At 44.2% G+C, this 23,557-nt stretch overlaps 1 protein-coding gene across 1 annotated transcript in view; it reads right to left on the reverse strand.

Moving 5' to 3' along the window:
* Positions 1 to 23,557, reverse strand: part of SPECC1L (sperm antigen with calponin homology and coiled-coil domains 1 like) — a 126,627-nt gene that overhangs the window by 31,761 nt on the left and 71,309 nt on the right. The window contains exons 6-11 of the mRNA XM_029054169.2: positions 16,219 to 16,292; positions 14,642 to 14,817; positions 12,633 to 12,796; positions 12,013 to 12,104; positions 7,463 to 7,553; positions 3,869 to 3,952 (exon numbers count right to left, since the gene is read on the reverse strand). Of these exons, the coding sequence (XP_028910002.1) occupies positions 3,869 to 3,952; positions 7,463 to 7,553; positions 12,013 to 12,104; positions 12,633 to 12,796; positions 14,642 to 14,817; positions 16,219 to 16,292 (681 nt within the window). The remainder of the gene's footprint in view (positions 1 to 3,868; positions 3,953 to 7,462; positions 7,554 to 12,012; positions 12,105 to 12,632; positions 12,797 to 14,641; positions 14,818 to 16,218; positions 16,293 to 23,557) is intronic.

Raw genomic sequence — 23,557 nt, forward strand, 5'->3', positions numbered from 1 at the left:
TACTTGCCTCCGTCTCCTCTTTTTACTATGTCCTGCAGTCCTACCGCTCCAGTTGACCCTCTGGGCCAATCCTAAGGTACCTTCACTTAGCATAAATCAATCAGTCAGTCGGATTTATTGAGCGCTTGGGAGACTAGAACAAAACAATAAGCAGACACATTCCCTGACCACCATGAGCTTTCAGTCTAGAGGAGGAGACATACATCAATATAAATGAATAAATGACAGATAAAGACATTAGTGCTGTGGGAATGGGAGGGGGGATGAATTAAGGGGACAAGGGTGACGTAGAAGGAGTTGAAGGAAAGGAAAAGAGGGTTTAGTCAGGGAAGGTCTTTTGGAGGAGATGAACGTTAAATAAGGCACTGAAGGAGAGGAGAGTAAGCGCCCTACCTACATGGAGTAAGTCTGGGCAAGCAAGGGTCTGGGAGAAGAGAGAGCAGGGCACCAGTTCCACACCTGGATTTAAGTACTGGTGGACTACAGAGGTTTTTGGCTGTCAACTACAATGGACTTGTCCCTGAGGTACAGTCCGGCTGAAACCAAAATGGTATCCAAAGGCTAGAGTCGAAGTGGTCTCGGATTCACCTCCGTTTTACCCCGAGATCTTACTCTAATAATAATAATGTTGGTATTTGTTAAGCGCTTACTATGTGCTGAGCACTGTTCTAAGCGCTGGGGTAGACATAGGGGAATCAGGTTGTCCCACGTGGGGCTCACAGTCTTAATCCCCATTTTACAGATGAGGGAACTGAGGCGCAGAGAAGTGAAGTGACTTGCCCACAGTCACACAGCCGACAAGTGGCAGAGCTGGGATTCGAACTCATGAGCCCTTGACTCCAAAGCCCGTGCTCTTTCCACTGAGCCACGCTGCTTCTCATAATGTTGGTATTTGCCCCAGGCCCTTCAGCAGCCAAGCAGCCCCGGGGTGCAGAGTATACCCTTCTAACTTTGGATTCAGAACCAGCCGGAACAGCATCGATGTGGGGGAATAAACTGCCAAGCCTGAAGCTGGAAAGAAATTCAGCTCGAGTGAGCGACACGCTAGGGGCTGGGATTCTTCAAGCTGGCCTTAAGAAGCAGAGCAGTCACCTTCCCAGTGCAATTTGTTGGCAAATATCAAGCTTTCTGGAGAATACGTCTTTAGGGAAAACATGTCGGTAATGGAATTTTCTAAATGTTTGGCTGGGAGTGGAGAAAAGGGTAATAATAATGTTGGCATTTGTTAAGCGCTTACTATGTGCAGAGCACTGTTCTAAGCGCTGGGGAAGATACAGGGTCATCAGGTTGTCCCACAGGAGGCTCACAGTCTTCATCTCCATTTTACAGATGAGGGAACTGAGGCACAGAGAAGTGAAGTGACTTGCCCACAGTCACACAGCTGACGAGTGATAAGGATGGTTTCAAAGGATTACCAAAGGCAAAAAGCCCTGTTGCCAATCCTGTAACTTTGCCGGAGCAGAAAAAGGCAAATTGAGAACGAAAGCTCGGATGTTTGATAAATATTAATTGATGATGGATTTGGATAATCAGACGGTACAGGCACACTATGTAGTAACAATAATATAAAAAAAGCCGGCAGGGAAAATTAAGCAAAATGGCCAGCAGGGTGATCAATCCATAACGTTTCTGGATAAATCCAGACAAATCATCCCTGCCGCTCTCCTCTGTCCATTAGGCCTCCCCACAAATGACTGATAGATTCAGAAACTTTCCCTCATCAACCTGGCCCCGGAGGCCCCCATTTGAGGTTTCTTGATACACTGAGAAGTGGCATGGCCTAGTGGAAAGAGCCCGGGCCTGGGAGTCAGACGATGTGGCTTCTAATCCGGCTCTGCCACACGTGGGCTGGGCAACCTAGGGCAAGTCACTGAACTCTCAGAGCCTCAGTTACCTCATTTGTAAAATAGGGATTAAATCCTACTTCCTCGTACTTAGACTGTGAGCCCCATGTGGGAGAGGGGTTGTGTTCAAACCGATTAATTTGTATCTTCCCCAGGGCAGAGAACAGTGCTTGACACATAGTAAGCCCTTAAGTACCATAATTATTTCTCTCTGGCCTGCAGCACTTCAGGTCGGGGGAGCTCCCAATCCCCCTCCACAATTTTTCTCCCTCTCCCTTGCTCTCCAGCCTCTGACAAGGGGACTCCCTCAATCTGCCTCCTCCTCTACAGCACTGGGACTTTTCCAATTCTCCTTTCTTCCGCCTCCTCATCCCCATCTCTCCTTTCTACTTGGACTTTCAAACCAGGTAGCTGGATATGACAACAAGGGTTGGGGTGAGATAACCTCCCGAAGAAGCTAATCTGCGAAAGAGAAAACATTCACAGTTCCATTTACCTGTCTCCCAATTATGCTTTCTTAGCTCAACCCCACGTTACTTTCATCTCTCCTTTAATTTACCGATCACAGCATTATACTCATTAGATTGGAAGTTCCTTGAGGGCAGGGACTTCTCTTCTTAATTATACGCTCCGAAGTTTACATAAGGCACTCAGAGAAGCAGCGTGGCTTAGTGGAAAGAGCACAGGTTTGGGAGTCAGAGGACGTGGGTTCTAATACCAGCTCTGCCACTAGTCTGCTGGGTGGCCTTGGGCAAATCACTTAACTTCTCTGTGTCTCAGTTACCTCATCTGTAAAATGGGGATTAAAAGTGTGAGCCCCACAGGGGACAATCTGATTACCCTGTATCTACCCCAGTGCTTAGAAGAGTACTGAGCACATAGTAAGAGCTTAACAAATACTATAATTACTAATTATTATTAAATAGTGACAAGAGCATCATTGGAATATTATCAATGTTTGATTAGACCCACTAACGGGAAGTGCAGAGATAGCTGAAATCACAATTCAGGTTCGAAGGAAATGCAATAATTTGACTAAATCAAAAGCATATTTTTAATTTGAGGTCAGTCATGATTTTTATGAAAATGTCAAGGATTTTTTCAAGGTCCAAATAATCATTTTCTTCTGGTGCTTTGCGAACCGCTGAGTTTTTTGGGAGAGATCAAATTTCTGTGGCAGTGGAGACCAGAAAGAAGGAAAAGTTGAAGAGGTAAAAGGTTGAGTTGCAAGCTGAAGTGGGGTGGTAAGAGGAGTGTCACTGAGAGGTTAGCAGGATTGTGTGGTAGAGGCCATGGCAGAAAACGGCAACAAGGATCATATTTACTCCATGTACATCTTGAGGCGAATCGGAAAAACTCAAAAGAAATGGGTATCCCAGATAGGAAAACTACGTTTCAGGTATTTTCAATTTCATTTCCCACCACATCTTTTACCAGAGTTTCTTGCCAGTACCGAAACATTTCAGTTTCACCTCCTCTCCCTTTCCAACCAAACCTTTCTTTTAAGTGTAGAAAGATAGTCCTTCCAAATGAAAACAAAAATGATCCACAAACAGAATAATTTACCCCTCAAATTATCAAGGGTTGGCTGTCCTATATATTAAAAAAGCAGTGAAAACCGTCATAAAGGGACGCCCATATTACTCTGTAAAAATCTGGCTTGCTCTGCAGTAACTCGTCAAAAGCAGAGTTCTACCAAACGCGTAAACCATATGAAGAAAATGCCAACGGCCCCAGGTCCAGAGATTTTTTTTCTAACAAATCTTAGTTGTACTACTCCACCAACTTTTTGCATGAGAATTTGTTCCCGGTTCTATTTGATCAGGGAGGTGAAGTTAGATCAGTGTCTTCATGCATTTATTTGGAGGACTTGAAAGAGCACATTCAAAGTAAATACATGTAATTCAAAGTGGAAAAATAGCACTGAGACAGTAACTGAATCTGAAAATTCCATTAACCCCAGAGGCAGAATAAAGGCATTTAATTTAGTACAATGGCACTGAAACAGAAGGAGTCCTGCTTACCTGATATAGATTTGGCACTTTCCATAGCAGGTACTCTTGGTAAAGAGGATGGTCGGCTGGTAGAAGATGTTCTTAACAAATGTTCTGTCCAAAGAAGAGAAAAAGAATCAAAATTCAGAAACCTGAAACTGAATTTTGGAGGTGAGATAGGAGGTAGTTTAAATGATGCTCCTTTCACCTGACTTTGGAAGTTTTTTTTTTAACCTAGGTTAAAAAAAAAAAGGGGGGGGGGCCAGTGAGATTGGCTTCAGAGCTCTCTATCACCTTGTCCCCTTCTACCTCACCTACCTTCTCTCCTACATCCCAGCCCGCACACTCCGCTCCTCTGGTGCTAACCCTCTCACTGTGCCTCTTTCTCCCCTGTCCCGCCATCGATGCCTGGCCCACGTCCTACCTCGGGCCCGGAACGCCCTTCCTCCTCACAACCGCCAATCACACTTCCCCACTTCAAAGCCCTACTGAAGGCTCGCCTCCTCCAAGAGGCCTTCCCAGACTAAACCCCCCTTTCTCCTCAGCTCCCCCTCCCTCTGCCATTGGCCCGACTCACCTGTTTTTTTTTTTTAAGCGCTTACTATGTGCAGAGCACTGTTCTAAGCGCTGGGGTAGATACAGGGTAATCAGTTTGTCCCACGTGAGGCTCACAGTCTTAATCCCCATTTTGCAGATGAGGTAAAATTGAAGCACAGAGAAGTTAAGTGACTTGCCCACAGTCACACAGCTGACAAGTGGCAGAGCCGGGTTTCGAACCCATGACTGACTCCCAAGCCCGGGCTCTTTCCACTGAGCCACGCTGCTTCTCTGCCTTTGCTCTACCCCCTCCTCCCCACAACGCTTGTGTATAGGTGTACATATCTGTAATTCTATTTACAATAATGTTTGTTTTGATGAATAGATCTATAATTCTATTTATTTAATATTGATGCTGTTGATGTCTGTTTACTAGTTTTGATGTCTGTCTTCCCCTTTCCAGACTGTAAGCCTGTTGCGGGCAGGGGATTGTCTCTTTGTACTATCCAAGCACTTAGTACAGTGCTCTGCACACAGTAAGCGCTCAATGAAAACGATTGAATGGATGAATTTGATTGACTAATTTCAGGGAGGGGGAGGGAGTACGCAGGGAAAAAAAAACTAGGGGGAGGCGAGTAAAATGGTAAGAATGGAATAAGAAGCAAGAGTGTGGTCTGAACATTTTGTAATCTTGACGAAGGCACTAAGAGATTATGCGGCCTTTAGGGTCGCTCCAGTTTTGCACTAGCTTTTCCAAATGACCTAAAATCCTGTGCTGATAAAGTGAATGGGTGAGAATTTCTTCAGGACCATCTTACAACCCTTACTGTCAATGCTGGTTTAAAACTCTATGGAAAACCAAAACATCTCATCTGTTAATCCGCAGTTCTTTTCTATCTTATCAGCATTGTAATAGTTCTTAAAAGTATCCTTAAACCTGGAGGAGATTGCTAAAGAAAGAAACGTGAATAAAGCTGGGTAGACGCCCAAATTTTACAAAGGGAAACCTTTCTATTATCATAGAATTTTATATGGGAAATTTGGAATATACGATAAAGTCTCAAAGGTACATAGTTTGGGGAAACAATTTTCCTTTTATTGTAGAAAGGAAACGTATGGCGTGGAATCTACAGTGGTTTATCTTAAACATCTCAAAAAAGTCTCAAACCAGGCCTAAATCTGTGTAATAATTATAATAATAATGTTGGTATTTGTTAAGCGCTTACTATGTGCAGAGCACTGTTCTAAGCACTGGGGTAGACACAGGGGAATCAGGTTGTCCCACGTGGGGCTCACAGTCTTAATCCCCATTTTACAGATGAGGTAAGTGAGGCACAGAGCAGTTAAGTGACTTGCCCACAGCCACCCGCTGTGTAACTGTTGGAATTCATCCTTACAGGAAGGGCATATCGTGAACGAATTCTGACAGAGTTACAAGAACACAATTTAAATCGACACATCAACACAACTTAATTTTATCCAGTTTTCCATGCAGAAACGGAGACACTGAATTTCCCCCAAAAGCTAACACTGCAAATTCGCAGATCAGTTAAAAATAATGACAAATAAATAAAAACAGGGCATTTCAGCTACTGCTAGAGCAAACAGTCCTAGATGTAAGGAGTTCCTTTCGGTTTTGTTTTTTAGTGGCATTAAGCCGGGCACTACACTAAAAGCCCTGGAACGGGTACCAGTTAATGAAGGCATTAGCTCCCATGGCTTCAACAACCACCTCTACGTGGATGAGGCCCAAATCTACATCTCCAGCCCTCATCACTCTCCCTCTCTGCAGCCTCGCATTCCCTCCTGTCTTCCAGACTTTTCTACCCGGATGTCATTCACTCCCTCAATCGTATTTACTGAGCGCTTACTGTATGCAGAGCACTGTACTAAGCACTCGGAAAGTACAATTCAGCAACAGAGACAATCCCTACCCAACCACGCGCTGTCCTGCCGACACCTCAAATTTAACATGTCCAGAACAGAATTCCTAATTGTCCCGTCCTCCCTACGATTTTCCCATCATCGTAGACAGCACCATCATCCTTCTAAAGCTTCTCGTGGTCTACTACCATGGAAATTCAAGTAACCATAAATGCTATAGTGACCCAGGTATTTTCTTCTCTCTATTATAAGATTCTGGGCTTCAGGTTATCTACCAAAATTTCCCTTAGAGCATTCAAATTGTAGCGGTATATAGGTACAGATTTATATACGTATCAATCACTCCTCTTCAAATCATTTTGACTCGATTCAGGAGGCAGGGCCCTTCAAATAAGCAAACAGCCAAGTTGATGAACCAAAGTTCTACTTCGGGGCAAACTGTGACCATAACTCCACAAGCTTTTGGGTGCTATATACTACCATCTTTGGAAAAAAAGGTTTTCCACTGCCAAAAATTGTTGGCTGAAGAGGAAGGACTTAAAAAAAAGTTGGTGTCCCCTTGTCCCTCTGTCACAACTAAATTTCTCTCCAGAAGTGTATACCACAAAAATTCCGTCTCTAAGCACGAACAATACACTGTGGTGCTATTAACTACGTATTTCTCTATCTTCTCGTTCCAGCTTAACCATCTCACCTGCAAAGATGAGGAAATCGAGTTCTATGAAATTTATCGTATTTGAGAACACCAGTTGGCCCACACTTGCTATTCTCTTAATCTCGAGGTGTTTTCTTGGGAAGAAATGTATTTTTGGCCTTGGCTGCTTCAGCAGCATAGCTGAGTGGTAGAGCACGGGCCTGAGAGTCAGAAGGACCTGGGTGCTAATTCTGGCTCTGCCTCATGTCTGCTGTGTGACTCTGGGCAGGACACCTAAAAAGGGCAGGAGTCAAGCCACTTAGCGTCTCTGTGCCAGTTTTCTCCACTTTACAATGGGGAGGAAATATATGTTCTCTCTCCCTCTTAAGATTGACACCCTCGAGTAGGACCAGGGACTGGCTCTCATTCAACTCTTTTGGACCTAACTTCAGCGGTTGGCATATTGAGAGTGCTTAATAAATACCATCATCATCAATAATAGTAGAGTCACTTCTCTTAATTTTAAGGAAAAAAGCCATGATAGGACGGGAGAAAAGACTTCCACATACCTTGACCAGGGATTTCTGCATAACTTGGTCTTTTGTCGGACAGAGCGGTGAGGGGTTTGGAGGCTGATATCGGTCCACTAATGGAATGTCTCTGTAATTAAAAGACATTAACATTATGATTTAAAGGATTATTTGGGAGAGAAAAAAAATTTCAGGAAAAGGTACATAATCGGGGAGAGTCCTACTTCATACTTCATCCCACTTCACCCATTTTTAAGGTACTTTTTTACTGCATTCCTAAATGGTGGGGTAAGATTGTTAAGCACCGAAATTAACTATGTCACATTCCTCGTATTTTCTACTCTTTATCCTATCCAGAAAGAAGAGGGCTTCCTTCCAAGGGTCAATCAATGGTATTTATTGGAAGTTTACTACGCGCAGAGCACTGGACAAAGCTCATGAGAGATTGAACCTCGTTGAGTTTGCAAGCAAGAGGATTTCGGTTTGCCTCTAATTTTTCACCACTGATTAAAATGAGACACTACTTCAGACGGGGAAAACCTAATGACTAGAATATTTCTAGCCATTTGCTGAGCTCTTTGCTAAGCACGGTGCACTCTCCGCTATAAAGACCACCATAATTCCAAATCAACACAGCTGGGAAAATTTTGACGTTCGCCAACTGTCATTTAGTTAAATGAAAGAAAAGGGGCATATAGTTGTTGGTTCTTCAATTGAATGTACAATACCAATAAACCTATTCTAAATTGAACTCATTTTAATTTATGTTAGAATTATTCGTCTTCCCTAACCCTTCCAATATTTGACAAACTAATTGCTAAAATAAAGAACTTGATATAAACACCCAATGAATTTGCCATCTGGCCCAAGATAAAAATAAGTTTTTTTGTTAATTGCTTGTCTTCTTGAGTCACAGGTTTCAGTTGCTCTTGATACCAAGATGAATGAACATTCAAATTGTAAAGCTCCTAGATATATCTAAATGTGGGGCATTTGCTGATTTTGAAGAAATGCCATGTTAATTGAAAAAAAATTCTAATTCTAGTAACTACAACAATCTTGCTATCAATTCATTAACAACTCTAAAGGGAAGGATAAAACATATTTAGCCTTGCTGTACAGCATCTAATACGTTTTCAAACTTCAAATATCTGTGTGTGAATATATGTGTACATATATATACACACTAATAAATAATCAATGTCATCAATGGAATTTATCGAGCATTCGCTTTGTGCAGAGGACTGTAATAACAACAACTGTGACATTTAAGCACTTACTACGTTCCAAGCAGTGTTCTAAGTGCTGGGGTAGATACAAGCAGATTCGGTTGGACACAGTCCCTGTCCCACATGGGGTTCACAGTCTCAAAGCCCATTTTACAGATGAGGGAACTGAGGCCCAGAGAAGTGAAGTAACTCGCCCTAGGCCACACAGCAGACAGGTGGCGGAGTCAGGATTAGAATCCATGACCTCTGACTCCCAAACCTGTGCTCTATCCACTACGCCATACTGTAGTAAGCGCTTGGGAGAGGTACACTACACCAGAGTTGGTAGACACGTTCCCTGCCCACAACGAGCAGCTTTTGTGGCTTTAAAAAGAAAACGAAAACATTCTCTCCGTTGAAGTAAATTGGGTCTTTCCCCTGATCTCCATGCTATTTTTAACATGCACCAACTCCTTATCTCATTAGTTAGAAGTTGCCCAGCCTAGCTGCCACTAGATTCACTGAGCGCAAGCCAAGCAAAACTCGAAGCAAGCGGAAAAGGTTTCTAGCTGCAGAAGGCACTGTGAAAGTTATTCCAAGAAAGAAAAAAGCAAGTCTGGAACTGACTTCGTGTTTTTAAATGACTCTTGCAAAGTTAACGGTCTCTGAACAACGACTATTTCACGGAACCACTTATAGCTTTCAGGGAACAAAAGCTTCTTCATTATTTCTGGTAACTTAGATGCATGATCACTAAAGATTACGAGATTACTGGGTTAGAAATTCAAACCCCTCACCGTGCATGTCCAGACTGACGAGGTTTCCTACCAATGCTAACTTTTGGTCAGTTTTATTCTTGGATAGGTTAAAGTTAAGTTTGATAACGTGACTATAGTCATGAAATACTTCAGTTACTTTGTGTATTAACTACATTCTGCAAATGGTAATGTGAAGGTTGCTTTTGTCTTTAATTCAGATCATTCTCTACCAAACATTCACTGTAGCCCGGTAATTAGGGCTGGAGCTATTAAACACCGGACTTGGAGGAAATTAGGTATTTTATAAAGGCAGGCACCCCAAATTTTACTACCCTACTCCCCACACAATATAAATGTGCAGGTTGTGCAAAGACACACCTTGTCAATTACGTGTTTTATGAAGTTTGACACAAGAGCTGTTGACCTCAAAGAATCACCCCTTCATTTTTGCTCGTAGGAGCACGGAAGCAGTCGCATTCAGTTCAAATTGGGTGCAGGCAGAGAGCCGACATAATAATAATCGTCGTATCTGTTAAGTGCTTACTATGTGTCAAGCACCATTCTAGGCACTGGAGTAGATAGAAGCTAATCAGGTTGGACATGTGGGACGGGGCTCACAGTCTTAATCCCTATTTTGCAGATGAAGTAACTGAGGTGCAGAAATTAAGTGACTTGCTCAAGGACACACAGCAGACGAGTGGAGTAGCCATAATTAGAACCCAAGTCCTTCCGACTCCCAGGCCCGTGATCTATCCACTAAGCCATGCTGCTTCCCATTATTAGACACACCAATCTTCTCAGTAGGATCGGGTATTACTTGGGTCCATAAAGATGATAGAAGAGGTCGAGGTACGTGAAGAGGTTGGCATTAGGGGAGTGAAGTGAGTGGGCTGGGTTGTAGTGGGAAATCAGAAAAGTTAAGATAGGAGGGGACAAAGTGATTGATTGCTTTAAAGCCAATGGTAAGGAGCGTCTGTTTGATATGGAGGTGAATGGGCAATCACTGGAGCTTCTTGAGAAGTAGAGAGATGTGGACTGAATGGTTTTTTAGAAAAATGATCTGGGCAGCAGAGTGAAATATGGACTGGAGTCAGGATAAGAAGCAAGGAAGTGAGCAGGGAAGCTGGTGCAGTAACCGAGGTGGGATTTAAGTGCTCAGGTCAGCGTCGTAGCAGTTTGGAAGGAGAGGAAAGGGCAGGATTTAGCAACCCAGTGAAGGTAGACCTGACAGGATTTGGTGACAGTGACTATGTGGGTTGAATGAGAAAGACGAGTTGAGGATACTCCTAAGGTTATGGGCTTGTGAGACAGAAAGGATGTTGGTGGTGCTATTTACAGTGATGGAAAAGTCAGTGGGGGATTGGCAGAGATACGATTTGGGTGGAAAGATGAGTAGTTTTGCTTTGAACATGTTAAGTCTGAGGCAGCGGCAGGGCATCCAAATTGAGATTCCCTGAGGGTAGGAAGAAATGTGAGACTGCAGACTACAAACTATAAAAATAATTTCTCAAAATAGATTTAGTCTAAATGACTAAAAGCGGCTTGTTCTTTCTTCCTATTCACCAAACATGTCACCCTCTTATTGGTGCTTTAGCAAGTAAGCTCACTGTGGGCAGGGAACGTGTCTATAAAACTCTGTTTTACTCTCCGAAACAGTACCTTGCTGTGCACACAAGCAGCACTCGAATGTTACTCACTGATAAACAACCCATTGATTTTAATGAAATCCGGAAGAACAATTATGAGGACAAGAGTCTAGTAAGTTCTCTCCATACGGCTGCACTTGGTGGCTAAAATCCTTTTCCTCACCCTACTGTTTTAGCCACGTCACTCTACTACTCGCAGTGTTCTAGCAGTTCCCCATCACTGGGCTTATGATGCTGAACTTTGAAATTCTCCACCTGTTGCTGGCCTCCCCCTTACCCAGGGCCCACCCTCACCTGTATCCCAGCCTTTACTGTCCATTCAAGCCAAGCTTGCTTTCTTATAGAGCCCTAAATAGTAGCAGTAATAACCACAATACTAGTGGTATTTGTTAAAGTACTTGGGATGCGCCAGGCACTGTACTAAATGCTGGGGAGGATACAAGCAAATCAGGAAGGATGCGGCCCCCGCCCCACACAGGGCTCACCGCTTCATCTCCATTTTACAGATGAGGTAACTGAGGCAAAGAGAAGTGAAGCGGCTTGCCCGAGGTCACAAAGCAGACAAGCAGTGGTGCCGGGACTAGAACCCAGGTCCTTCTGACTCTCAGGCTCATGCTCTACCCACTAGGCCACGCTTCTGCCGCTCCGCTAAGTCTTTCCCCAAGTGATGTCCAAATTTCTTGCGCCTATTCACCCCGTCTCACACTTTTCCCCTCTACGTCACAACTCTTTCAGGAAGCTTTCCTAGATTTGTCGCACCTATTAACTCGACCTCTGATCTGCCTCACTCCACCCCATATTCTTGCAACTCCCGAACATACGATACCTACGCTCTACTGTCTTCCTTATTAAATTGTAGGCTTATTTACAGTAGGGATCAATGTCCACGTTTTCAAGTGTTCTCAGCACTTAGCAGACTATCATACATCTCAGGAGCTCTCAAGTGGATCACAATCAAATTTGTAGCCGACACTTACCTGCATGGGAGACACAGCGGCCGCCGGGGGTGTTTTCATAGGACTTGGGCTTAGAGGAGTCCGAGGAATGGCGGCCACAGTAGGATTTGGTACTAGTGAGACATCAATGATAGAAAGGAACACAAGTTCAATGGCAGATGAACTAAAAATCACAGTTGGAAGCCCTGTGGCATTAGGAATCTTCTCTACCTAACTGGCAAGAAAGGGGTGATTCGGTGAGTCAATACCTAGCTTTTTTTTTTTTTCCCTAAACCAGGTTTCAAAAAATGGAAGTGCAGGAAGATGCAGTTACTCAAACTATTCATTGTCAATTATGCCATCAAGGGTTTTAAGCAATGATTGTACTTCAGTTTTTGAGGCTGCCAATGAACTAATTTGGGGGGGACTAACTTTTAGTTCATTATTATTTTTAATGATTTAACAGCGGGTGTGGACAGTACGTCTAGAGAGTGTTGGGATCCTAAACGAGCCCTGTCAATAAAATCCTCCCCCAGCAGGACTGGCGTTTTCGGATCTCCTAACCCAGTCCGTGGAAAAGTGGACCGAGCACGTCCGAAAAGGCGATGCAACGTACTCAGACGACTCCTTGAATTTAGCCCTGGCAGGAGGCTCGACTTTACCTTGCGACGCGCTGTCGAACGATTTGATGAGCGTTTTCACGGTAGGTGTCGGCTCCGAAGAGGTGGATGACCTGCGACTCAATCCCATTCCCTGTCTTAAGGCCGCCAAATCTCTCTCTACAGCATTCATGTAATTGTACACTCGGCCGCGCTCCTCTTCTTGTCTAGAAATAACATCAAAACAATGTCTGCATTCTTAACGCACACTACATTCTCAACACACACTACAATGTGTAGATTTGCTTTCGGTGAAAACCCACAAGATGTCCAAATGAATCGATAAATCTATTCATTATATTGTTCTGTGTAATGAATTTTAATAAATTAGCTTATAGTCTTGGTATCTGGTTGCCTTGAGTGGTCTACCCGTTTTTAATTTTCGTCTGAGCAGCTTCACATAGTAAGCGCTTAACAAATACCAACATTAATATTATTATTATTAGAGAAGCAGTGTGGCTCAGTGGAAAGATCATTCATTCATTCATTAGTATTTATTGAGCGCTTACTATGTGCAGAGCACTGTACTAAGCGCTTAGAATGTACAAATCGGTAACAGATAGAGACAGTCCCTGCCCTTTGACGGGCTACAGTCTATTGTTCAGACAAGAACAATAGCAATAAATAGAATCAAGATCACGGGTTTGAGAGTCAGAGGTCGTGGGTTCTAAACCCAGCTCCGCCACTTGTCTGCTGGGTGACCGTGGGAAAGTCACTTAACCGCTCTGTGACTAAGCTACCACATCTGTAAAATGGGGATTAAAAGCGTGAGCCCCATGTGGGACAACCTGATTACCCTGTATCTACCCCAGCGCTTGGCATATAGTAAGCGCTTAAATACCATAATTATTATTATTAATATGGTCAAGCACAGTACCATAGGATGGGATATGGGAATGCAGTTCCATGGACAAGGAGACCTTGCCTTTCAGAGAATTTCTGAGGATAGCCTAGCCGACGTAAATCAAACTCACAGCAAAATACTACATTTATATTTTGTGTTGCTATATTGGAAATAACCCCCCGAATTCCTAAATCTTGAAACTAATTCTGCATTTAAAAAAAGATCAGATCAAGATTTCCAACACCTGTTTTATTAAACACCCACATTTTCATTGCATGAGTCTACTAGATATTGCACTTATATTGATATTATGAGAGGAGGGGAGAAGTAGAAGTACCTTTTGTCAGTCAGGCTGACAAGGCGACATTAGGGATCTTGGATGAGCCCAAAATTGAAATTAAGGGCGAGTCTCTCCTGACCAGCTTGTTACAGTTATGTAGCTCAAACACCGGGCTTCAGTTAGATGCTGGGAATCCGGCCACTCTTAAAAGAATCTTTACACTGATTTGGAGTGGAGAAAAATACTACTTTTTGGTAACGTATTGTAGCCTAGTGAAAAGGACACAGCCTGGCTGGGAGTCAGAGGACTTGGGCTCTAATCCCGGCTCTGCCATTTAATAATGTTGGTATTTGTTAAGCGCTTACTATGTGCAGAGCACTGTTCTGAGCACTGGGATAGATACAGGGTGATCAGGTTGTCCCCCGTGAGGTTCACTGTCTGAATCCCCATTTTACAGATGAGGTAACTGAGGCCCAGAGAAGTGAAGTGACTTGCCCACAGTCACACTGCTGCCAAGTGGCAGAGCCGGGATTCGAACACACGACCTCTGACTCCCAAGCCCGAGCTCTTTCCACTGAGCCACGCTGCTTCTCTGCCTGCCATGTGACCTTGGGCAAATCACTCAATTTCTCCGTGCCTCTGTTTCCTCTTCTGTAAAATGGGGATTCATTACCTGTACTCCCTTCGCCTTAGACTGGAAGTCCCATGTGGGACGGGGGTTGTGTCTTAACTGATTATCTTGTATCTACCCCAGCCGTCGCTTGGCTCATAATAAATGCTTAACAAATACCACAATTATTAATGATTAATAACTCAAGTTCCTTGCCTAGGTAAATATGTCTCATATTGGGGTTTCGGCTGCCATTCTGTCAGCTTACAGAAACATACTTGCGTGATTTTATTTCTTCCAATTCCTTTGTAAGCTTCTCGTTTTTTTCTTGAGCCTCGTGCAGCCTGCGCTTCAGGTCTCCAATTTCCTCTTGGGCCTCAGATTTAATATCATTTGCTATGACCACTGCAGTCTGTAGATCAGCTTGAAACTGGCGCCATTCTGCAGACTCTTCCTGTATTAGAAAAGCTAACATTTTTATCTTTTAAAAAGAGCAACTGGGAACTTCAAGTTCAAAGTAACAAATTGATCTTCCTTGTTAACCAAGTCATTAGGGCAGTGGAGAATCTACATAAATGCCCACGAAATTTAAAACCTCTATATTCTGACCAGAAAATCCAGTTTAAAATGACCAGAAATCAAGCCCCAAATACATTTCTTGCAGAACAACTGTTCAAATGAGTAAGAAACAAACATGACTGGTGTTTTTTAAGGTGCTATACAAATACCACTTAAGTGAACAAAAAGACTTTTTCAATGAACAACTTCTACATCTTTCAATGCCAAAAAAACTTGGAAGGAGGAAGTAAGCAGGAAAGCAGAAAAAAATCTACATGCCTGAGGGCAGCAAACCCTTTCGGGGTCGCACCTGGACTGTTTCCAGTGCGCTACCAGTCTCGACTAAGGGAGGGAGAGTCAAGCAGAGGCCTGTCCGTTCCATTCCCCGCTTGGGCGGTGGCTAGCGGGTAGAAGGCCATCTGCTACGCGTCAAAAACCCCCCATGCTGGGCAGCGATGGCACGGGAGAGACTCGAGGGCGGAGATTCAAGTTTACCGCATGGAAGGAGGCAATGGAAAACCACTTCCATATTTTTACTGAGAAAACTCTACGGATACGCTATCAGAATAATGGCAGGTGGAGGTGGGGTGTCCTGGGAAAGATGTGTCCACGGTGTCGCCATGGGTCGGAGACGACTCGACAGCATAAGACAGGACGAGGGAAAGCAAGGTGAGGAGTTCCCCATCCAGGAGGTTCTTGAGGAGTGGGAAAACACGGCCTGAACGTTTCTGGGGAAGGATGATCCGGGTAGCAGGGTGAAGTAGGGATTGGAGCGGGGAGAGACATGAGACAGGGAGGTCAGCAAGGAGACTGACACAGTAATCAGGCCGAAGTGTCCAGCGGGCAAGCATCAGTCAAGACCAAGAAAATAAAACCGCAAAATACTTTTGGAATAAGCTGATTACACGTAGGAGTTAGGTAAATTTCTTTGAAAAAGAATCTGTTCCAATCACACATCCATTCCACTGGAATTTTTAAACATACCATTAACGAGATTAATTTCCCTGGAAATATATTCATTCGATCATATTTACTGAGCGCTTACTATGTGCAGAGCACTGTACTAAGCGCTTCGCACTGTACTATATCCTTCCATTAGATTCCTAGCACCACCAGCATGACATCTTGAAACCAACGGCACCTCTAAATTATTATATTCATACTTTCCATTTTAGCCAACGAAGTAAAGTTAAACTCCTACACCCAATCCTGAAGTAATACTGGACAATAAGCACATTTCAACACTCTGACACATTCCTCTCTTACTACACAACAGAATTTAAAGGATTTAAGTTACCCGGAGCCTCCTGTGAAGAGTCTTAATTTCTCTTTCCATGTCATGTTTCTGATCCTGAAGTTTTTTAACTGTATCTGAAAAGATCACAAAAAATGAAATTCTGCATTAACTAAGTTAAAAGTTCTTTTTCCCGCGCATTTATGCTATTTTGCCACAAAATTTCGGAGAGACGTAAAGCAGACACACAAGACAAAGTTTCTAAATAGGTCACAGCCTAATTTTACATTCTCTTCCTTTTCGAACCACGCATGTGAAAGCCGAATAATTCAATAGCAGTTCCATCAGCCAAGAGAAGTTTTTCAAGTACTCGATGCTCAACTGGATTTCTACAGTTTCATCCAGGCTTTTGGCATTTTGAAGCCGAATTCAGACGCAGCTGATGCTGTAATTAGGTTTTCAAAAGGGCTTCTGGGGCTTCCTTCAACGTGTTGGGTTTTGCAGCTTTTTATAATTACAATTCCTTGCTACACGAGGCTTCGATCAATCAGTGGTATTTACGGAGCGCTTACTGTGTGCAGAGCACTGTACTAAGCCCTTGGTGGGGGATAATGGAACAGAGGGCGGTTATGTTCCCTGCTCACGACATATACCTGTGTAATTGATTTTAATGTCCGTCTCCTCTTCTTCTTGCGGGGGGAGATTGAGTCTACCTACTCTTCTGTACCGTACTCGCTGAGGCATTTGGTAGACAGCTCTACACATAGTATGTTTGACTGAATGTTCGAGAACCACCACAGCTGATTTTTGTCAAACGGAAAGGCTAAAGCATAGGTTTCAGCATGACTAGCCAAGGGAGGAAAGCATTGGCAAGTCTGAGGGAAACAGCAGGGTGTAGTGGATAGAACATGGGACTGGGATTCAGGTCGTGGGTTCTAATCCTGCTCCTGCCACTTGTCTGCTGAATGGCCTGGGGCAAGACACTTCAGTTCTCTGTGCCTGTTACCTCATCTGTAAAATGGGAATTAAGACTCTGAGCCCCATGTGGGGCAGGGACTGTGTCCAACCCGATGTGTGTGTACGCACCCCAGGGCTTAGTACAGTGCCTAGCACATACTAAGCACTTAAATACCATAGTAATAATAATTATTCTAAGAACATGAAATGAGAAATTAGAAATGCCACTCCTGGGTGAGACCAATGGACCCCTCCTCTCTGGTATTCTTGGATAATGGCAGCACATGGCTTGGTGGAATCCTGTGATGAGGGTGCTTCTTGGTACATGGCTAGTGGAAAGAATATGGGACTGAAAACAAGAAGTCCTGGGTCTCAGCTCTGCCATTGGCCTATTATGCGACGGTGGACAACTCAAAACATCTCTGGGCCTTAGTTCCCTCATCTGTAAAATGTGGATAAGATGGATTACAAGCCCCCTGTGAGATGAGGTTTGTGTGGTGTGCAATCTTATCTTTTTTTTGGTATTTGTTAAGCACTTGAATCTAACACCACCCTTAAGAATTTAATTAAATGCTGAAATCATTGTCCTGATGGTTAGGAATTGAACCTAGTTAAACTCAGACTCTCAGTGTGCCCAAATCTCCTTTTTCAGACTATTTGTTAAGCACTTAACTATGTGCCAGGTACTAAACCCGTTGTAGGGTAGGGATTGTCTCTATCTATTGCCGGAATTGTACTTTCCAAGCTCTTAGTACAGTGCTCTGAACACAGTAAGAGCTCAATTCATTCGCTCAATAGTATTTATTGAGCACTTACTATGTGCAGAGCACTGTACTAAGCGCTTGGAATGGACAATTCGGCAACAGATAGAGACAATCCCTGCCCCTTGACGGGCTTACAGTCTAACCGGAGGCAGACGGCACCGCCTTCAGCTTCATCCACAGAAGTGGAGGGGAATGATGAATACTATCCATCGAAAAGGTAGCACGTTTGGCAGAATCCTGGCGAATTTTAGTTGTGCTCAAGTTAGCAATCTTTCCCCATTTCACATCAAATAGACATTGTTCTCCAGGAATGCTCCTGAGACTTTAGATGCACAATTTTATTTTAGTACATTAATGCTCTGCCTTTTAACAATAGCCTGAATTTACTCCACCAACTATAAAAAGCCTAGAAAACTTAATGGCAACAATGTAAATTGTTTTGTTTTATAAATTTCCCTTAGCAGAGGAAAGGGAACAGAGACAAAACATGAAGAAATCTAGCGATTTGGGTTAGGGTTGTGCCGGCAACAAATATTCCATTTCCTTTCACTTCTAAAAAACAGAAGGACGAAAAATAACCATCTGCAAATCCTTTGTGCAACACAGGGATAAGAGCCTAGGGCCCAGAGGGCAAAAATATAAATTACTATATATATATGTATAATTCTTTGATTAGCTAAGATCAAAGTGGGGCAAATGCATGAAAATGCCCTTTTCATGTTCCATTTAGCACTCTTTGGAACTTACAGAATATTCAAACAGTTTTTTTCAACTGAATTACTTTAAGAACAAAGGAGCCCACACTACAAAAGAGTTCATATCATAACTAAGAACCGATACAAACCCCATCACAAATACACTAAGAATCCTAGTATTTTCAGAGCCAGCAATGTAGCGAAAGCTCATTGTAAAAAGGGACTGTCAAGGGATTCAAGGGACAGCAGAAAGAGCAAGAGCGCAGGTGCTGAGAGTTCAAGTCCCTCAGGAAAGTTTTCACCCCTCCCCTTCCTCACTAACTCTAGGTGGGAATTGTGCCCATCCCAAAATGAGTCTGCCTCGAGGTGTAGGGAAGGAGACATCCTCAATGGCCAGGTGGGATGGCTCCCCTGAATAATAATAATAATGTTGGTATTTGTAAAGCACTTACTATGTGCAGAGCACTGTTCTAAGCGCTGGGGGAGATTTACAGGGTAATCAGGTTGTCCCACGTGAGGCTCACATTCTTAATCCCCATTTTACAGATGAGGTAACTGAGGTACAGAGAAGTTAAGTGACTTGCCCAAGGTCTCACAGCTGGAAAGTGGCAGAGCCAGGATTCAAACCCATGACCTCTGACTCCCAAGCCCGGGCTCTTTCCACTGAGCCACGCTGCTTCGACCGCCCTAGTCCTGGACTCTGAGAATCTTCAAAAGGGTGAAGGGAAAACCGGGCAGAACTCAAAGATGTAGCATCCAGGGTGCGGACTACGAACTAGGGTGGACAGAAGAGGTGGAGAAGGACACAGAGTAGGAGCAGTTCAGAGATCGGGTCTGTGGTACACCAGGCTGGAATGGGTTTTATTGGAGGAGCAGCGGAGCTCAGTGGAAAGAGCACGGGCTAGGGAGTCAGAGGTCATGGGTTCAAATCCCAGCTCTGCCACTCATCAGCTGTGTGACTGTGGGCAAGTCATTTCACTTTTCTGTGCCTCGGTTCCCTCATCTGTAAAATGGGGATTAAGACTGTGAGCCTCATGTGGGACAACCTGATTACCCTGTATCCACCCCAGCACTTAGAAGGGTGCTCTGAACATAGTAAGCGCTTAAAAAATACCAACATTATTATTGTACAGACTCGTTAAACCACAAGGCTTGGGGGACAAAATGGCCTCCAAATCCCAACACTCTTGCAAACCTGCAAATAAAATTTTTAAAAAGTCTTTGGACAGCTTTCCTAACTCAGAGACCTTCAGGTGTCACCAATAAGCCTGGGTCAGTGCTAACAATTAATTGAATTTAATGAGCGCTTCCAGTGTGCAGAGTACAGTGTTACTGCTGCATGACACAGATAGACACCACACTGTCTAGCTCAGTAATTCTCGTCTAAAAATCATTAGTTTTCTGTTCTACTCAGACAACTCAGAAATTCACCTTACTGTTTCTGAAAAGCCTCCTGAAAGCCCACTAGAGCAGGATCCACAATCCTGTCGAATTTGGTCCAACAAAGATTTGTTTTAGACCCAAGAGTTGCCATTAAAATCTCTCCACTCAGAATACGTTACACATGCTCCTTTGAAGTCATCGTTGAGGAATGAATGCAATCCTGGATTTGGTCATGGAGAGAAAATGGGCTAAAACTTAAGGAAACAAGCCATTCTAGGCCCCCGACTGAGCCAGGGGCGCAAGGCCTACCCCCGAAAATAGCCCACTGACATCCTAACAGATTGCCAACTCCCTGAGGACAGGGACTGTGTCTTGATTGTACAAATCAATCAATGGTATTAAGTGTTCACTACGTGCAGATCGCTGTACTAAGCTCTTGGGAGCGTACGATACAACACGGTGCAGTGGACAGAGTACAGGTCTGGGAGTCAGAAGGTCATGGGTTCTAATCCCGGCTCTCCCACGTGTCTGCTGTGTGACCTTGGGCAAGTCACTTCACTGGGCCTCGGTTACCTCATCTGTAAAATGGGGATTGAGACTGAGCCCCACATAGCACAGGGACTGTGTCCTACCCGATTTGCTTCTATCCACCACAGCGCTTAGTACAGTGCCTGGCACAGAGTAAGTGCTTAACCAATACAATAATAATATTGTTGCTTACTGCCCACAGAGGGCTTACAGGCTAGAGGGGGAGACAGTCATTAAAATAAGTTCTGGATGTATACTTAAGTGCCGTAGGGGTGGGGTGAATATCAAGTACTTAAATAGAACAGATACTAATAATAATGATGGTATTTGTTAAGCACTTACTCTGGGCCAAGCACCGTTCTAAGCGCTGGGGTAGATACAAGGTTGTCGCACGAGGGGCTCACAATCTTAGTCCCCATTTGCACCCGTCCCCCAGTAGTCCCCATATGCAACAGATCCAACTGCTAGATAGTTCACTAGCTAATTTAATGAGAGTTTAATCAGAGAGGAGGAGGTGTGATGTCAATAAGTCTTTGAAAGTGGGAAGAGTGGTGGTCTGCTGCATACGGAAGGAGAGGGAATTCCCCGCAAGAAGGAGGCTACGGACAAGAAATCAGCATCCAAATAGATGAGAATGAGGTCCAGTAAATAGGCTGGTGTTAGAGGAGTGAATTCTCCCCCGATTAGACTGTAAGCCCATCAATGGGCAGGGACTGTCTCTATCTGTTGCCGATTTGTACATTCCAAGCGCTTAGTACAGTGCTCTGCACGTAGTAAGCGCTCAATAAATACTATTGAATGAATGAATGAATCGAGCAGGCTGGGTTGTAGTAAGAAGTCAGCAAGGTAAGGTAGAAGGGGGACAATCAGTTCCTTAAAGCGGATGGAAATCCTTTACCTGTTCGGGGTGGAGATGGATGGGAAGCCACTGGAGGTCCCCGAGGAGGGGGGAGATGTGGACTGAACCTTTTTGCCGAAAAATGGGCAGTTTAATGAAGTAAGGACTGGAGAGGGGAGTGACGGGAGGCAGGGAGGTCGGTGAGGAAACTCTACCGCGCTGTACGCTGCACACTGGAAGCCCTCGCTAAATACCACTGATTGAATAGCCGGGGTAGCCAAGCAGCAGAAGAGCCATCTTGGTCTCTCCCTTAGCACCAATGAAAAATAATCCAAGCTACAATTACATGACACTGGTCTGAGTCATCAGCCGGGGCTCAAACGAAATCTTGAGAGCCATCCACGATCGCTCTCTCAAATCACTAGACTGGTGGGAGGTGGGAGACACAGAAGGCAACCAAAAAAGCTACGCATCACCAGGAAGGAAACCAAATAGAAGGCACGGTCCCACCATTACGTAAATCCACGGTATGACCCCCAGGTAGGATACTATACTGTCACCACTGGGAGTCAAAAGGACCTGGCTTCTAATCCCACTTGTCTGCCGTATGACCTTGGGTGAGTCACTTAACATCTCTGGGCCTCAGTTGCCTCATTTATAAAATGTGCGTTAAGACCGTGAGCTCCACGTGGGACATGCATTGCGTCCAACCTGGTCTAGTACAGTGCTTGGCACGTAGTGCTTAACATACACCATTAAAAAAACAAATCGCTTCATCTAAAGACATAATAAAGCTGGAGAAGATATAGTAGCACTTAATTTGTACTTAGAGCGGGGCCAGACAGCCGCAAACCAACAGCCGCAAATGTCTCCTTGGCAGGTTTGCAAGCAGGGAGGGAAGAAGCAGGAGGGGGAATTGAGTGAGCGAGACGGGATTAAGAGGTCACGGAATGACAGCACAGCATGCAAAAGTAGCAGAGATCTGACTTGGGTCCAACGTGCCATATCCTACTTCAGTGTGGCTGGAGCAGTGTCTTGTCAAGGCCCTGGTCAGAAGCAACGTGGCCCAGTGGAAAGAGCACGGGCCTAGGAGTCAGAGGACCTGGGTTCTAACCCCGGCTCCTCCCCCCGTCTGCTGGGTGACCTTGAGCAAGTCACTTAACTTCTCTGGGCCTCAGTTACCTCACCTGTAAGATGGGAATTAAGGCCGTGAGTCTCGTGAAGGACAGGGACTGTGTCCGATCTGCTTGACTTGAATCAGCTCTGGTGCTTAATACAGTGCCTGGCATGTAGAAAGCACTTAAATAGCATGAAAAATAATATTACCATGCAGAGTAATGTGCTAAGCACTGGGGAGAGTAGACATGATCCCCACCTTCAGAGAGCTTAAAATCTAGTAGAATTAGGATAGAAACTTACACGGTGATGATGGGTGAGGTCACATCCATCATAAACCTGCTTATTAAATCCAACACTGTCAGGGCTAGGTGCTACCCAGTGAAAGAAGTAAATTCAAAACAAAAGGGAGGAAAAAAAAATTCAAACAGGCTTTGGAAGCACTGTGGTACTGGATGCCCAAGAAGCCACAAATAATGATTGCATTTGTTAAGCGCTCACTAGGTGCAGAGCACTGTTCTGAGCGCTGGGCTAGACACAGGGTAATCAGGTTGTCCCACGTGAGGCTCACAGTCTCAATCCCCATTTTACAGACGAGGTAACTGAGGCCCAGAGAAGTGAAGTGACTTGCCCACAGTCACACAGCGGACAAGTGGCGGAGCCGGGATTCAAACCCATGACCTCTGACTCCCAAGCCCGGGCTCTTAAAAGACGCCAGTAAATTCAAATAGGTCTCTAGATGTATACTCAATATTAAATAAGGAAAATTTGGAAAAATGAAAGTAGGAAACTTGGAAAACTTAGGGTTATTGGAATGACGGAGGTCAAGGAGGGAAATTACCACTCCATTTCTTTAAGCACTCTGTTGAGTGAGCTCCCCTTTTCCCTCTGCTCCCTCTACCCCCCCCTTCACCTCTCCACAGCTAAACCCTCTTCTCCCCACTTTCCCTCTGCTCCTCCCCCTCTCCCTTCCCCTCCCCTCAGCACTGTACTCGTCCGCTCGACTGTATATATCTTCATTACCCTATTTATTATGTTAATGAGATGTACAACACCTCGATTCTATTTATTTGCTATTGTTTTAATGAGATGTTCTTCCCCTCGATTCTATTTATTGCCAT

The sequence above is a fragment of the Ornithorhynchus anatinus genome, chromosome 2 (assembly GCF_004115215.2).
Source record: "Ornithorhynchus anatinus isolate Pmale09 chromosome 2, mOrnAna1.pri.v4, whole genome shotgun sequence".
Taxonomy (NCBI): Eukaryota; Metazoa; Chordata; class Mammalia; order Monotremata; family Ornithorhynchidae; genus Ornithorhynchus; species Ornithorhynchus anatinus.